Source organism: Scyliorhinus canicula, chromosome 14 (assembly GCF_902713615.1).
Source record: "Scyliorhinus canicula chromosome 14, sScyCan1.1, whole genome shotgun sequence".
Classification (NCBI taxonomy): Eukaryota; Metazoa; Chordata; class Chondrichthyes; order Carcharhiniformes; family Scyliorhinidae; genus Scyliorhinus; species Scyliorhinus canicula.
The window spans coordinates 3519243-3535565 of NC_052159.1; the positions used below are offsets into that span (position 1 = coordinate 3519243).

Consider the following 16323-nt stretch of genomic DNA (forward strand, 5'->3'; position numbering starts at 1 on the left):
AAAAATAGTTACTCATGAGAGATACTGAAGTATTCTGCCTTAAATCAGCAATCCTTGGCGGGAGGGCATTTTGTACATGTTCAACAAATGGCTGGTTTTCACTGGGTGCTCGGTCTTGGGCTCAAAACTCTCCTATCTTCTCCTGTATAATCCAGGTGTGAAACCAAGACTCACAGGAAGCAGCTGCAGCTTCCTGCCGGGTACCTCTCCTCCCTCCCAGTGCCCGCCAGTCCCCACTAGCACCCCACCCCAGGCTCAAATTCAAAGGTTCAGGTCACTGGCAAGCGACAGTGATATTCCCTTTTCCACACCAGTCTAAGTTTTACAATGTTCCGATTTTCACAAGCTGTTCAACAACAGCTCCAAACTCCTTGTTGAAAATATTATGTCTAATGCAAACCACCAGTTCAATCATCTCCCATCATCAATACCTGGGGAACTTGGGCACAGTTTGCACAGTCCCCTCACAGCATGACCAGTGTAAATTTCCAATTATACAGAACAAAGCTCATTCAAAGCATCGAAGAGCAAACTTTATTTTATTCCAATGTGTTGCAAGTGAAGCGTGTTGAAAGAAAAACTGCCAATGACAGAATAATTTGTTCACCGTCTGGCAACCCCGTGCCCCGTGCGCGGCAACCCCGTGCCCGGTGCGTGGCAACCCCGTGCCCCGTGCCCGGCAACCCCGTGCCCCGCAACCCCGTGCCCCGTGCGTGGCAACCCCGTGCCCCGTGCCCGGCAACCCCGTGCCCCGCAACCCCGTGCCCCGTGCGTGGCAACCCCGTGCCCCGTGCGTGGCAACCCCGTGCCCCGTGCGTGGCAACCCCGTGCCCGGTGCGTGGCAACCCCGTGCCCGGTGCGTGGCAACCCCGTGCCCGGTGCGTGGCAACCCCGTGCCCGGTGCGTGGCAACCCCAGTGGGTCGCCCGACTGTCCATTGTATTCGATATCCGTCCCCAAAATTCAGCCAGTTGCAAGGACATGGAAATTAAATATGTTTGTACCTGGCTTTCAATCAAATGCTGCCTTGTGTTTAGAACAAAAGCGCAACACCTACAAATTGCAGCTTGGTGGGCGTGTGGGGTTCACTGAGAGAAATGGTTGGGCATTTTCACAGAACCATATCATTGGATCCCTGCAGTGCAGGAGGCCATTCAGTCCGTTGAGTCTGCACCAACCTTCTGAAAGTGCATCCTAACCTAGGCCGATTTCCCCACGTAGGGGCAATTTAGCACATCCAATCCACTTAACCGGCACATCTTGGGGCTGTGGGAGGAAACCGGAGGAAACCCACACAGACACGGAGAAAGCACAGACTTCACACAGACCTGGGTCCCTGGCACTGAGGCAGCAAGGAAAGCACGGTAGCATTGTGGATAGCACAATGGCTTCACAGCTCCAGGGTCCCAGGTTCGATTCCGGCTTGGGTCACTGTCTGTGTGGAGTCGGCACATCCTCCCTGTGTCTGCGTGGGTTTCCTCCGGGTGCTCCGGTTTCCTCCCACAGTCCAAAGATGTGCAGGTTAGGTGGATTGGCCATGATATATTGCCCTTAGTGGGGTTACTGGGTTATGGGGATAGGGTGGAGATGTTGACCTTGGGTAGGGTGCTCTTTCCAGGAGCCGGTGCAGACTCGATGGGCCGAATGGCCTCCTTCTGCACTGTAAATTCTATAACCATTGTGCCACCCATCAGGGTGGATTGAATCAAGGGTGCCTGCGCTGGACAGCCGGTAACCAGAACGATTCTGCACCCTCTAAGCTACATCTTGGGTCAATGGCTTGTTCAATTCTTGCTTTTACAGCAGAGCGGCTTCTCCCTGTATTACAGAATTGCTGCCAGTCACAGGCTCCACGGCACGTCTGGTACCTGTCCGCGACCCACCCGCGGGTCACGACCCACACTTTGAAAACCCTGCTCTACACAACCCACTCTCGGCCAATCTTCGTGTAGCCTGTAAATTTCCTAATCGTGCCCTCCACGTTCACGTCCAAATCATTAATGTATAACACAAACAGCAAGGGTCCCAACAACGAGCCGTGTGGAACACCACTTGAAACAGCTTTCTATTCGCAAAGGAATCCATTGACCGTTATCCTTTTGTTTTTGGTTACTGAGCTAACCTTTTATCTAGTTTGCCACAGTGCCCTGTATCCCACGGGTTTCTACTTTTGAGCAAGATCCAAGCTTCACCGCTGTAATGGAGGGTGCCAAATGCAAGCCTGGCACACGTGGAGCTTTATAGTTACAGTGAGTTTGCAGTTGGTCCACACTCAACCTCTAAACTTGACATGTCAGCTTGGCAATCCTGGTGCATTAAGGGACGTGCTGCTGAAAATTGTAGACTCCATGGTGTGTGAAGCTGCTGGGCACCCCCAGAGTGAAGCTGTCAATGTTGGTGGAAGGTCGTGTCTCTCCGTCCTGGCCCATAACTTTGGACTTCCTGATGCCAACCGTCCATCCACACTCGCTGCAGGCCGGGGAGAACCAGCCGACAAGCTGCTGCGGGTGAAGTGAGGATAGGATTTCAGCATGGCACCATCAGCAAACAGCTCACGGGCCAGGACGTCACGTACTTGGATTTTCAATACACGTAGTGTTGCCAAGTTGAACAACTTGCTGTCAGCTCTGGTATGCAGATGGACACCCTCATTTTAGTCACCAAAAACACGCAATACCAGCAAAGAGAATAGGTGCCAGTCGTGCTTTACCCAATTGCTGACCTTGGTACGATACATCTCCATTGCAATGGACGAAACCGTGCGTATTTTCAAAGAAAGACAAAACGGTGCCTAGGAGTTCAGGCGGCAGCCTAATGTCCACAGCAGCTTGAGGGATCTGCCTCTCTTAACAAGATCAAATGCCCTGGCGAGGTCTAGGAAAACAATGCAGAGTGATGTGCACTGTTTGCGGCACTTCTCCCGTGACTGCTGAAGTGAGAAAATCATTAACTGCTGAACTGCCAGCTCCACAATGGGCAGCATTTTAGCACAGTGGATAGCACAGTTGCTTCACAGCTCCAGGGTCCCAGGTTCGATTCCCCGCTGGATCACTGTCTGTGCGGAGTCTGCACGTTCTCCCAGTGTCTGCGTGGGTTTCCTCCGGGTCCTCCCACAGTCCAAAGATGTCAGGTTAGGTGGACTGGCCATGATAAATTGCCCCTTAATGTCCAAAAAAGGTTGGGTTGCAGGGATAGAGTGGAGTTGTGGGCTTGGGTAGGGTGCTATTTCCAAGGGCGGGTGCAGACTCGATGGGCCGAATGGCCTCCTTCTGCACTGTAAATTCTATGATTCTAGAGTCAGGGTGAATGCGCGATGCCAGGGTCTGCAATTTGGTCAGAGCAACGCGAGCAAAGACCCTCCTCACAATACTTAGCAAGGAGATCCCTTGGTAACTGCTGCAGACCCTGCTTTCCCTCTGTATTTTGTTCAAGATGACTATTTTTGAATTTCCATTGCCTTGAGGCACAAACATTTCTTTCCAACAGAGACAAACGTTCATGGAAATGCGGCAGAAGTATCGGTTTTCCACTCCATGGAATGTCGTTATTTCCTGGAGCGTTACTGCTGGCAACAAGAACAGCCTCGTTCCTTGTTGAGCTCAATGACGGAAGGCTCACTGTCTAGCTCCTCCTGGAGGGGAAAGTCCAGACTGTCTAGGGTCCAGGATAGTGCCCCACTCACCTTCCAGGCTAGGTTCAGTAGTGATAATCCCTGTGTTTGTCTACAAGGGTGCTGATTTGGTCGATGATGGGCCTGTTGCTTTACTTCCTTTAATTCGAGTCCAGCTTTTCTTGTTTGACGAATGACCACGCCTCGTCCGGTGTCTCAAAATAGCGATGCCGTTCCTTGTACGTGAGCCATGGCCTCACTGGGTGTAGCACCCCAAATTTCACACCCTTGTTGAAGAGGGCGCCTTCACCCGGATGAATCCAGCACGCCTCTTGGCCAGCTCCGTACCCAGAGCCTGGTAGATGCGTATCATGCTGTTCTCCCACCTGATGCTCCGTTCTTTTTTTTACCCACCGCAAGACAAGTTCCTTGTTCGAGAGGCGATGAAATCTCACCACCATGGCCCTCGGCGGTTCACTCGCCTTGGGCTTCCTTGCGAGGGCTCTGTGCGCCCCGTCCAGCTCCAGGGGTCGAGGGAATACCCCCGTCCCTATCAGCGTCTCCAGCATCTTGGACACAAATGCTCCCGCATCCGTCCCCTCCACACCTTTGGGGAGGCCCACAATTCTCAAGTTCTGTCTCCTGGACCTGTTTTCTGGGTCCTCCAGCCTCTCCTGCTACTTCTTCCGGAGGTCACTCCTCTTGTTAGTCTGTTAAGGACACAAAACGGCAGAACAGGCTCGAGGGGCCGAATGGCCTACTCCTCATTCTGATGAACACAGTCCCGTAGAACTTTGAAATTCTACTCGGGATTGAACACACAACCTGCAAGTGAACTCCATTTCTCTGCCATTGCTCCATATGGCTATGGAAAAAGACAACATCAATCTAGTCTTCGACAGTTTCAGAGCCGCAGCAGCATCTTTTGGGAGAGATTTCTAGGTTCCCACGTACAGTTCGGTGTCAAATCTACCTCCCGTTCTCACTCTTGAATAGTCCAGCTCTAACTTTAAAATTACACCTCTTGAGTCGGCAAATTACAGAGCTAATAAAAACAGGAAAAATCTACCATAATTACACACAAGAGTGCTCTCCGCTACCCACTCCGTATTTGCATATAAACTCTTCCATGTTTAACCTCTTCCAGTTCTGGTGAAGGGGTTAATAACCTGAAACATTAATTATTTCCCCCCACCCCGGATGCTGCAGTTGTGCGTTTCCAGCATTTCCCATTATTCTTTCTAATGACCAGAACCCAGTTTTGTGTTTTAGTCTCAGAACGGGAGTTCTCTGTACAGACAGTACACAGATCCAATATTAACATACATACCTTGTTTCCACCCTGGTCCACGTAACGTGCTGTGTTATTGTAAACCCGCAACATTGGGACAAGGCCGTTACTGTTTCCATTCGTCTGTAACAATAAGAGGAGCTGTTACCAATCTGCAACTTCCTGTATTTATGTAGCATCTTTAATCTAATGATGCTGAGGCACTTCGCAGGACTTTCAAATAAAAAGACAACACCAATTAGGAGATTAGAATAGGTGTCGCTCAATCAAAGGGAGGCAGAGAGGTTGAGGGAGGGAATGCCAAAGCTCGGCGCCCAGCAGCTGAAGGCACGACGACCAATAGTGGAACGATTAAAATCGGATTGACACAAAAGGTCACAAGAATGGTAGGTCACAGAGGCTGTAGGGCTGTTTGATGGGCGGGGAGGGCATTCGGCCCATCATGTTGGCAATGTTGTCGAGGAGAATACTCAGGTTCAGTCGACCAGGCTAGATGGAATTGAGGTTCAAAAGGAGGTGGTGTTATCAATTTTGGAAAATGTCAAAATAGATAAGTCCCCTGGGCCAGATGGGATTTATCCTAGGATTCTCTGGGAAGCCAGGGAGGAGATTGCAGAGCCTTTGTCCTTGATCTTTATGTAGTCTTTGTCGACAGGAATAGTGCCGGAAGACTGGAAGATAGCAAATGTTGTCTCCTTGTTCAAGAAGGGGAGTAGAGACAACCCTGGTAATTATAGACCTGTGAGCCTTACTTCGGTTGTGGGTAAAATGTTGGAAAAGGTTATAAGAGATAGGGTTTATAATCATCTTGAAAAGAACAAGTTGATTAGCGATAGTCAACACGGTTTTGTGAAGGGTAGGTCATGCCTCACAAACCGTATCAAGTTCTTTGAGAAGGTGACCAAACAGGTGGATGAGGGTAAAGCGGTTGATGTGGTGTATATGGATTTCAGTAAGGCGTTTGATAAGGTTCCCCACAGTAGGCTATTGCAGAAAATAAGGAAGTATGGGATTGAAGGTGATTTAGCGGTTTGGATCAGTAATTGGCTAGCTGAAAGACGACAGAGGGTGGTGGTTGATGGCAAATGTTCATCCTGGAGTTCAGTTACGAGTGGTGTACCGCAAGGATCTGTTTTGGGGCCACTGCTGTTTGTCATTTTTATAAATGACCTGGAAGAGGGTGTAGAAGGATGGGTTAGTAAATCTGCAGATGACACGAAGGTCGGTGGAGTTGTGGATAGTGCTGAAGGATGTTATAGGATACAGAGGGACATAGATAAGCTGCAGAGCTGGGCTGAGAGGTGGCAGATGGAGTTTAATGCGGAAAAGTGTGAGGTGGTTCACTTTGGAAGGAGTAACAGGAATGCAGAGTACTGGGCTAATGGCAAGATTCTTGGTAGTGTAGATGAACAGAGAGATCGCGGCATCCAGGTACATAAATCCGTGAAAGTTACCACCCAGGTTAATAGGGCTGTTAAGAAGGCATATGGTGTGCTAGCCTTTATCAGTAGGGGGATTGAGTTTCGGAGCCACAAGGTCATGCTGCCCGTGCTGCGCTGTAATGTTCTATGTCCATGCCGGTCAACAGAGACCCGACAACAATAATCCCGTTTTCCAGTACATAACCTTTCCTGTACATAACTCTGGTGCGGCCGCTCCTGGAGTACTGCGTACAGTTCTGGTCACCACATTATAGGAAGGATGTGGAAGCTTTGGAAAGGGTTCAGAGGAGATTTACTAGGATGTTGCCTGGTATGGAGGGAAGGTCTTACGAGGAAAGGCTCAGGGACTAGATATAGGACAGATGTCAGAGGCAGTTTCTTTACTCAGAGAGTAGTAGGGGTGTGGAACGCCCTGCCTGCAACAGTAGTAGACTCGCCAACTTTAAGGGCATTTAAGTGGTCACTGGATAGACATATGGATGAAAATGGAATAGTGTAGGTCAGGTAGGCTTCAGATGGTTTCACAGGTCGGCGCAACATCGAGGGCCGAAGGGCCCGTGCTGCGCTGTAATGTTCTATGTTCTATGTCCATGCCGGTCAACAGAGACCCGACAACAATAATCCCGTTTTCCAGCACTACGTCCAAAGCCCTGGAGGTTGCAGCAGAGAGCTTCACCAACCATTGCTCCTCGTCATAACCACTGCAAACCAAACAATATTGCGTGAATCAAAGTGGAGAGGCTCGGGTGATCTGGATGTATAAAACAAACAAGGAACTGTGCAAAAACATCAGATGATTAATTATTTAATTTCGGTCTAGGGGTGGCAGCTCTTTAAAGGAAGTGACCCGATTTAATTTTAACGCGGTGTCTGATGAGGTTGATGTAGAAGAGGTTTCCAAATGTGTGGGCAATCAGAGCGAGGGGCCGTACGTACAAAACACCTACAAATAAATCCATGGGGATTGCAGGAGAAACTTCTTTCCCCAGAGATTGGTGAGGTTGTGAAACCTTCAACCACATGGAATGATTGAGGTGAATATCACAGCTACTTTCAAGGGGAAGCTGGATAAACACAAGAAAGAAACAGAAGGATATATTGAGGGGAAGAGCAGCAGGAGGAGGTTTGTGTGGAACAGAAACACCAAAGCAGGGCAGTCAAATACTCATGCTGCAATGCAATGAGTGCTCTGTGCCCCAACGTAATGTTGCTGCCCACTGCTGGTGCTTCATACTCACGCCTGCAATGTAGCTTCCTGTCGCTCGGATACAGCTCACAGCAACGCCAATCCCGCCAGCAGACTTGGAAATCAGAGCGCACTGCTTCAAGGTGTCATAAATCCCTTCGATGCTGTCATCCTTCATAGCCAGCAAAAAGCAGCTGCAATGCAAAGTCAGCCCAGTGGGTGAATAGGAATTAGAGAGGAGGGAGGTACTTGTCTTCCTGACCAAGATTCCATTGCGCAGATCATGAGCAGAAAATAAAATCCAGGTTTTTGTTCATAGGATGTAAGCATCACTGGCACGGCCTTAATTTGTTGCCCATTTCTAATTGGCCTCTAGTTGGTGTTGGGCCATTTCCTTGAACCACTGCAGTTCACACAATGAAAGCACAGCCACGTGCTTTTTCCGTAGCCGTTTGGCATGACGAAGCTGCTTGCTAGGCCATTTCAGTGGGTCTCGAATTACATGTGCACCCACTGTAAGGACAGCAAGTTTCCCTCCCAAAAGGACTCATTATATATGAACAACAGAGTTTGATAACCATCTGTTACTGTAGTTTCATCATCATTAATAATGAGACTAGCATTTACTCCGGATTTGCGAACTGAAGTTAAATTTCCCAGCTGCCACGTTGTGGGTTTGATGCCTGCAGCACATTCTCCCAGGCCATTGATTACCCCACACAGCAACACCAGCACAATGCCACCGGCCTCCGAGATCAATCAGAGAGCAGCTGTTACCCAACACCAAGCTTTAATTTCAAACAGTGAAGAATGTTGGAGGAAGGCAAGATGGTGGTCTGCAGATCCTCATTAGTATAGTGGTTAGTATCCCCGCCTGTCATGCGGGAGACCAGGGTTCAATTCCCCGACGGGGAGCTTTGTTGGGCGGCACGGTAGCAGTGGTTAGCACTGTTGCTTCACTGCGCCAGGGTTCCCAGGTTCGATTCCCGGCTTGGGTCACTGTCTGTGCGGAGTCTGCACGTTCTCCCCGTGTCAGTGTGGGTTTCCTCCGGGTGCTCCGGTTTCCTCCCACAAGTCCCAAAAGGGATGCTGGGAGGTGAATTCTCCCTCTATGGACCCGAACAGGCGCCAGAATGTGACGACTAGGGGATTGATACGTTCAATAATCTTACTAGACGCCAAAGTGCACAATGCTAATAATGAACACCAGCCCAGTTAATCATAAACTTATTAACCACTATATTAACTCATGGCCACGGTGTCCTGGTTCAGCTCCCCTTGCATGAAAGACTAAAGACCACTGTCTAGGACATCAGAGATTGAGACGATTAGGGAAACACAAAGCACATCCAGTAATCGGAAGGCGAGGCTGGGTTTAGAAAAGCTCATAGATTGGAGGAGGAAGGGGAAACAGAAGGAGCTCGAGGTTTGATTTCAACGGGGAGAACTGCAAGGACAAGAAAACAGCCTAAAAAGACGAGTTCAGAGCTCGGAAACAATGAGGAGGTAAAGTTGAGAGCAGTGCATTACCTGGAGAGTTGGGGCCTGTTGGTACCAGCGTTGAACAGCGTGGGAGAGGCATGAGTGAACCATCTCTCAGACAACAGGTTGTACGTTTCAATGGCAGCATCAATGTCACGCTTGTGGATACCAACAGCAACCCTCATAAGCATGTGCTGAGGACGCTCTGCCACTGAAAAACAAGAGTCCGTGTTAAACACTACTGGGCAGTGGATCAGTTGATGCAGAATTAAGAGACTGGCAATGAATCGGGTGCGGCCATGGGATTTGCATGATCTCTTTTGGGAAACAAGTTCTACTCGTGTTCAGGCTGACCGGACAAGCAGCAAACAACCCCTCCATTTTCAACCCCTCCATTTTGGCTGTTACACTGATGTGAGAGCTCAACACTAATCTGATAAGTTAACTTGGGTATCATGGGACAGGGCACAAGATAGTTGGTACAGGAAATAGAGCCGTACTATACCACTATGCAGATGCCGTGTATCAGCCAAACTATATTCGCTGCACAGAGAATTCTCAGAACAAAACTCCCCGCAGAAACAAAATTGACACATGAAACGGGAGCTGCCGGCCACCATTTTTGTCGGAGAAACTAGTTTAGAGGTTTATCATGTGACGGGAATTAATCCAGTGCTCTGCCTGTTCAGGCTCATGGGGGATAGAGGTATTACACCTTTCAGCAGTGAGTTAAAACATCACCCCACTCTGTGCTCAATGGGAAACCAGGTCCCAGAAGCAAAATGGCACCAACCCAACATCCAAACAGAGATTGAGCATCGCCTGATAAGGATTGAAATGTTGGTCCCAAGGGGAATGATGGGTCTCTCACCCTCTGCACTGCCAACACATCTTCAGAAAAGAGACCCAGGGAGATGTCCAACCTTCTCTAGCAATCACCACCAAGAAACAAGAGCAGACCAGACGTACCTTTTCCATTGACCTTTAGCAGATAGGAACGTTCCAGTGTCTGCAAAAAGATATTGTATCAATAAGCAAACAACACACAAAGACAATGCCATAAATTGAGCAACCCGTCAACAAACTCACCTTGAATCCAAAGAAATTGTAAGAGAAGTCCCGGTCATAGATAATGGCAGAATTCAAGCGCTAAGCGAGAAAAATAGCATCACTTTAGTAAAATTCTAGAATTCATCAGTCCTACAAGCCCCACATACCTGCAGACACTCCACACTGCACAGTTCAGCAGGCACTGGCATCTTGTGATGGTTACTTTGTTACCCAGCTTCAGTTACTGGAAATCAGGGATTCTGACTTCCATAACCAAAAAGGGTACTGAGGCCAATTGCTGCCACCAGAGTAAACACACACAAACCCCCCCCCCCCCCCCCCCCCCAAACTGTAATTAGCACAAATGCAGGATTAATCCTGGGTCGTGACAGTCTGAGCACCTTAACACTATAACAGATTCAGTGTCTAATGGGGAGCCAGAATACCACCCCCCCCCCACACAGCAGGAAAGTACTTACATCTTTGTTTTCCAGTACAATGTCCAGGGTTTCCTTGGAAATCATGGGTGAGCGATTGTGGGTAAGGGGGTTCACATAATTAAACAAATCTTCCATGACCTCTGCAAAAGAAAACAGATACCAGACAAAACGTGATTTCCCTCAAACCATGTCTAAACATACTAGCAACAAGGACAACCGACTGGTTACCCAGGTCCCTGTGGTAGCAATTTCAAACAAAAAAAAAATTACTGGTTTGTAAAATCAGACCAAACTTTGCCATTTGTGCCAAGGCACAAGCAGAGGGAGCTTTACCCTGTATCTAACCCCATGCTGTACCTGTCCTGGGAATGTTTGATGGGGACAGTGTAGTGGGAGCTTTACTCTGTATCTAACCCCGTGCTGTACCTGTCCTGGGAGTGTTTGATGGGGACAATGTAGAGGGAGCTTTACTCTGGATCTAACCCCGTGCTGTACCTGCCCTGGGAGTGTTTGATGGGGGACAGTGTAGAGGGAGCTTTACTCTGTATCTAACCCCTGCTGTACCTGTCCTGGGAGTGTTTGATGGGGACAGTGTAGAGGGAGCCTAACTCTGTATCTAACCCCGTGCTGTACCTGTCCTGGGAGTGTTTGATGGGGACAGTGCCCTAACCCTGTAACCCCACCAAACCTGCCTAACTTTGGACCTCAAGGAAAACATTTAGCATGGCCAATCCACTTAACTTGTAAATCTTTTGACTGTGGGAGGAAACTGGAGCACCTGGAAGAAGCCAACGCAGACATTGGGAGAACGTGCAAGCCCCATGCAATCACCCGAGTCCCTGATACTGTGATGCAGCAGTGCTAACTACTGTGCCGCCGTGCCTTGGGAGTGTTTGATCCAGATGCATTCCAATAACGTCTGGCAATCAGGAGCTTGGCCTGCATGTGTGGTCAGTCCCACAAATGCCTAAGACATATAGAACAAAGCGCAACTATTGAAATACATGCTGTTGCCACACTGGTAAAGGATTCTCGTGTTCATATCAAGTATTACTCACCACAGGGCTGCATGTTGGTTAGCCCTGCTGCTTCACGGTGCCGATTTCTATCCCAGCCCCAGGTCACTGTCCGTGTGGAGTTTGCACATTCTCCCCGTGTCTGTGTGGGTTTCACCCCCACAGTACAAAGATGCGCAGAGTAGGTGGATTGGTCACGCTACACTGCCCCTTAATTGGAAACATTCTTTAAAAAGTATTACTCACCACAGAACACCTTCTTGGTTTCTTTGTGGAGGTTGGAGACCGCAATCCTGGCAGCCAGAATGGCATAGTCAGGATGTTTGGTGGTCATGGTAGCAGCTGTTTCTGCTGCTAGCGTATCTAGCTCAACGGTGGTAACACCACTGTACAGGCCCTGAATCACCTTCATCGTAATCTGTGCCTAAAAGACAATAAAAACCATCTCAGCAGGAATACACAATTCGGAATCATCAATTGGTGCAGAAAACACACAAGAAATGTTGAATTTTTAATTTGAACAAAACTTCTTCGGGGGCTCAGATCACCCAAATAACAATCCCCTCCTGCTCCATGCCAAAGCAGTAATGAACATTCTCTTGGTAGTACAGAACTTGAATATTGCTGAAAAGAGAGACAGGTTGTCAAAATTTTGTGTCTTGGCTCCCCAGAACAAATACAAGAATGCCAAATTTCAAACAATTCACAATTTATACTACAGGAGAAATGGGTGCTAATTGGTTGACAAGTCAACTCTAATTGGCAGAGGCATGGTGATGGCGAACATAAATGGGGAAATATAGGCTCACAAGCGCCTGGGTAATTCAAAAAAGGGTGCGCAAAACATCTACAGTACAGCAGCACTTGCTGAACAATCCTGAGCATACTAACAGCTACACTAACAATCAATTTAAGATAACCAGCCAAGCTCATAACATGGCTCATTCATGCTTGATAGAAGTAACACGCATCCTCTGCAAACAAAATAAATATGTCCAAGCTTGCACTTTTTGATTTACACAGCAGTTAAGTGTTCAGGAGTAAATATTGAACAGGTCTGTATAACTGTCTGGGTGTGTGTCTGTGTACGTGGTCGGGGGTGCATGTGGGGGAAACTTCGACTCTTTTTAAAATTCAGGTCATAAGATCTTTTGCAACGGCTGGATTTTGTGCAGATAGGTTCCCCCAATGCCTACAACACAGTGACAAGTCAGAAGTACTTCATTGCGCGTTCGAATATTCTAAGCTCATGAAAGGCAGTACAGAAATGCAAGTTTCTCTTTACACTTTATGTGGTTCAGTAAATTACAGGCAGCATACTTACGGCATTAAATCAAAGAAACAACTGCCAGTTACTTCCTAAATGATAATTTCAGACCAATGCAACAGAAAATGATTATGAGCTACTCACTGGGTCCACAAAATCAGGGTTCAGGCCATAGCACAGTTTCTGTATCCTGGATGTTATCTTGTCAAACATGACTCGCTCCTGACGACCATCTGCACAAGAAAATATTACAAGATTAAATACTTTTCTTTCCATTAGGCAATCAACAATAACTTGAATTTAGATAGCACCTTTTTTTAAATGTATAAATTTAGAGAACCCAATTAAGGGGCAATTTAGCGTGGCCAATCGACCTAACCTACACATCTTTGGGTTATGGGGGGGAGAAACCCACGCAGTAGATAGCACCTTTAACAGAATAGGAGTACCCTGTCCAGGCCAAAGCCTCCACCGTATCCCTGTAACCGCACCTAAACTTTTGGACATGAAGGGGAAATTTATCATGGCCAATCCACCTAACCTGCACATCGTTGGGACTGTAGGAGGAAACCGGAGCATCCAGAGGAATCCCACACAGACATGGAGAGAACGTGCAAACTCCACAGACAGTCACCAAAGGCAGGAAGCGAACCCGTGTTCTTAGCGCTGAGAGGCAGCAGTGCTAAACACTGCCAGCCTGTCAACCCAGTGCTAAATTGCCCCTCAGTGCCCAACGGTTAGATGGGGTTATGGGTTTACGGTGATAGGGTGGGGGGGTTGGGCCACTGTATGTGGCTCTTTCGGACGGTCAGTGCAGACTCGATGGGCCAAATGGCCTCCTTCTGTACTGTAGGGATTCTTTGAGGATAAAAAGGTTTCCAAGGCACTTCAATGGTGTTAGGGGGAGTCTTAAAGTAGGACAAGGAGTGACTAGAGAGAATATGGGAGGGAATTCCAGAGGTTAGGTCAGCTGCAAAAAGGAGAGGGATGGAGTCAGTCGTGAGGGAGCAGAGTTTGTGGTTGGGACTGAAAACTATTGAGCTTCCAAATATTTAATTAGAGACAGAATCTATTCACCAGTGCTGCAATCTGATAAGCAGTCTGACAATTTAGATGGCAGACTAGAAGTAATTGGAGCAGAATTAGGCCATTCAGCCCATCGTGGCTGCTCTGCTATTCGATCATGGCTGATAGGCTTTTCATCCCCTTAACCCTTGATTGCCTCATTAATCAAGAACGCCAGATTTGTGCTCGAGGTGTTGTTACCGACAGGACTACAGACAAGAGCTGGAAGGTGGAATTAGACAGAACAGTTCTTTCTTAAAACATGCCAACTAGTTTAGCCTCTCGAGCCTTCTCCACCGATCAATATGGTCATGGCTAATCTCATCCTGGCCTCAACTCCACCCTCCTGTCCACTCTCCGTAACCCTTCCACACGTTACTAATTAAAACTCTAACTCCTCAAATTTCCTCACTGTCCCAGCCTCCACTGCACTCTGGGGTAGCAAATTCCACAAATTTGCAACCCTCTGGGAGAAGTAGTTTATCCGCATCTCTGTTGGTACCCCTTTACCCTGAGACAGTGACCTCTCGTTTTAGAATGCCCCACAAGAGGAAGCATCTGCTCCATCCCTTTCATCATCTTGTATACCTTAATTTTTATTTATTTTTTTAAAATTTAGAGTACCAATTCATTTTTTTCCAATTAAATGCCAATTTAGCGTGGCCAATCCACCGAACCTGCACACTTTGGGTTGTGGGGGACGAAACCCACGCAAACACGGGGAGAATGTGCAAACTTCACACGGACAGTGACCCGGAGCCAGGACTGTATAGCTCAATTTGATCTCCCCTCATTTTTCTAAACTCTAGAGAGGATTGACTAACCCCCTCATCTCTGGAATCAGAGGGGCCAATAGATGCAGTGGAGAGAATAACTAACTTGGGAGCTATCACTATACACAGAAAGGAAAAACCTCTCCAATAAAACACACAGCAGCTGCAAAGGGGCTGGTTTAGATCACTCGGCTAAATCGTTGGCTTTTAAAACCAGACCAAGGCAGGCCAGCAGCACGGTTTGATTCCCGTACCACCCTCCCCGGACAGGCGCCGGAATGTGGCGACTAGGGGCTTTTCACAGTAACTTCATTGAAGCCTACTCGTGACAATAAGCGATTTTCATTTCATTTCAAGTACTTGAATTGCAAGCATTTTAATAACAGAATGAATTTATTTGCTGCAAAAATAAATGCACTTCTTGGTGGGGTGGAAAGGAGAACAGGGTGGGTTCAGCAACAATCAAACTGCTAACATTCAATGAATTCAGTCAGAACAAAGTCACGTCACTTTGGCTTCCAGCCAGGATTGATCCCTAGGGTCCGGGAGAAGACTAGTGTGTTGGTGGTGGGTTGTGCTGAGAGGAGAGGTCACAATCAAACAACGGGCAAGGTTTACTGTGTGGCCTGTCTGACGGAGATAGAATCAGACAGCACAGAAATCATCGGATGGATGTTTACACACATCAGGCAGCCAATTAAGTCCATCCAGCCCATGGCAGCTGTCTGCAAGAGCTTGTCCTGCTCACACACCTCCTCTTCTCTTCTCTTCTCCACTCCACCCCCCCCCCCCCCCCCCCCCACCAACTGCAATTTCTATCTCTTTCTGGTGCTATCAATTCCCTCTTCAAAGCCACGATTGAATCTGCCTCCACCACACTCTCAGGCAGTGCACTCCAGACCCTAACCACTTGCTGAATGCAAAAGATATCCCTCATCGCACATCACCTCGTATCAGTGTCCTGTAGTTCTCAATCCTTCCACCAGTGGGAAGATTTTCTCTTCCTATGCTGTCTAAACCCAGGATTTTGAACACCTCTGTTAACCCTCCTCTCAAAGAACTCTGCTCCTCCAAGGACTTGAATCATGGAATTTACAGTACAGGCCATTCAGCCCATCAAGTCTGCACCGGACCTTGGAAAGAGCACCCTATTTAAGCCCACACCTCCACCATATCCCTGTAAACCCAGCATTCCCACCTAAAATAGACGAGAACCACAATCTCACCAATCCATCAACATAACTGTAGTGCCTCATCCTCAAATCTTTTCTGTAATGTCTTCACAGCCTTCCCTAGGTGTCGACCCCAGGTTTCTCTGCTTCTGCATTCTAGTTATGCACTTGTATTTTATATCGCCTCTGCGTTCATCCTTTAAAAAAGACTCACTTCCCATGATGTGATTGGGTCAAAGAAAATAAACCCAGGAAACGGGAGTCCTGTAAGAGTGTGAAGTGACCGGGCGGGGGGGAAGGGAAAGGGGGCGGGGGGGAAGGGAAAGGGGGCGGGGGGGAAGGGAAAGGGGGCGGGGGGGGAAGGGAAAGGGGGGGCGGGGGGAAGGGAAAGGGGGCGGGGGAAGGGAAAGGGGGCGGGGGGAAGGAAAGGGGGCGGGGGAAGGAAAGGGGGCGGGGGGAAGGAAAGGGGGCGGGGGGAAGGAAAGGGGCGGGGGGAAGGGGGCGGGGGGGGAAAGGGGGCGGGGGGAAGG

The 16323-nt window shown here is 48.4% G+C and overlaps 1 protein-coding gene across 1 annotated transcript in view; it reads right to left on the minus strand.

Moving 5' to 3' along the window:
* Window positions 1-16323, minus strand: part of rrm1 (ribonucleotide reductase M1 polypeptide) — a 61900-nt gene that overhangs the window by 27346 nt on the left and 18231 nt on the right. Inside the window, exons 2-9 of the mRNA XM_038818197.1 lie at window positions 12928-13016; window positions 11763-11940; window positions 10540-10640; window positions 10100-10159; window positions 9980-10019; window positions 9059-9221; window positions 7581-7722; window positions 4940-5023 (exon numbers count right to left, since the gene is read on the minus strand). Coding sequence (XP_038674125.1) covers window positions 4940-5023; window positions 7581-7722; window positions 9059-9221; window positions 9980-10019; window positions 10100-10159; window positions 10540-10640; window positions 11763-11940; window positions 12928-13016 — 857 coding nt within the window. The remainder of the gene's footprint in view (window positions 1-4939; window positions 5024-7580; window positions 7723-9058; window positions 9222-9979; window positions 10020-10099; window positions 10160-10539; window positions 10641-11762; window positions 11941-12927; window positions 13017-16323) is intronic.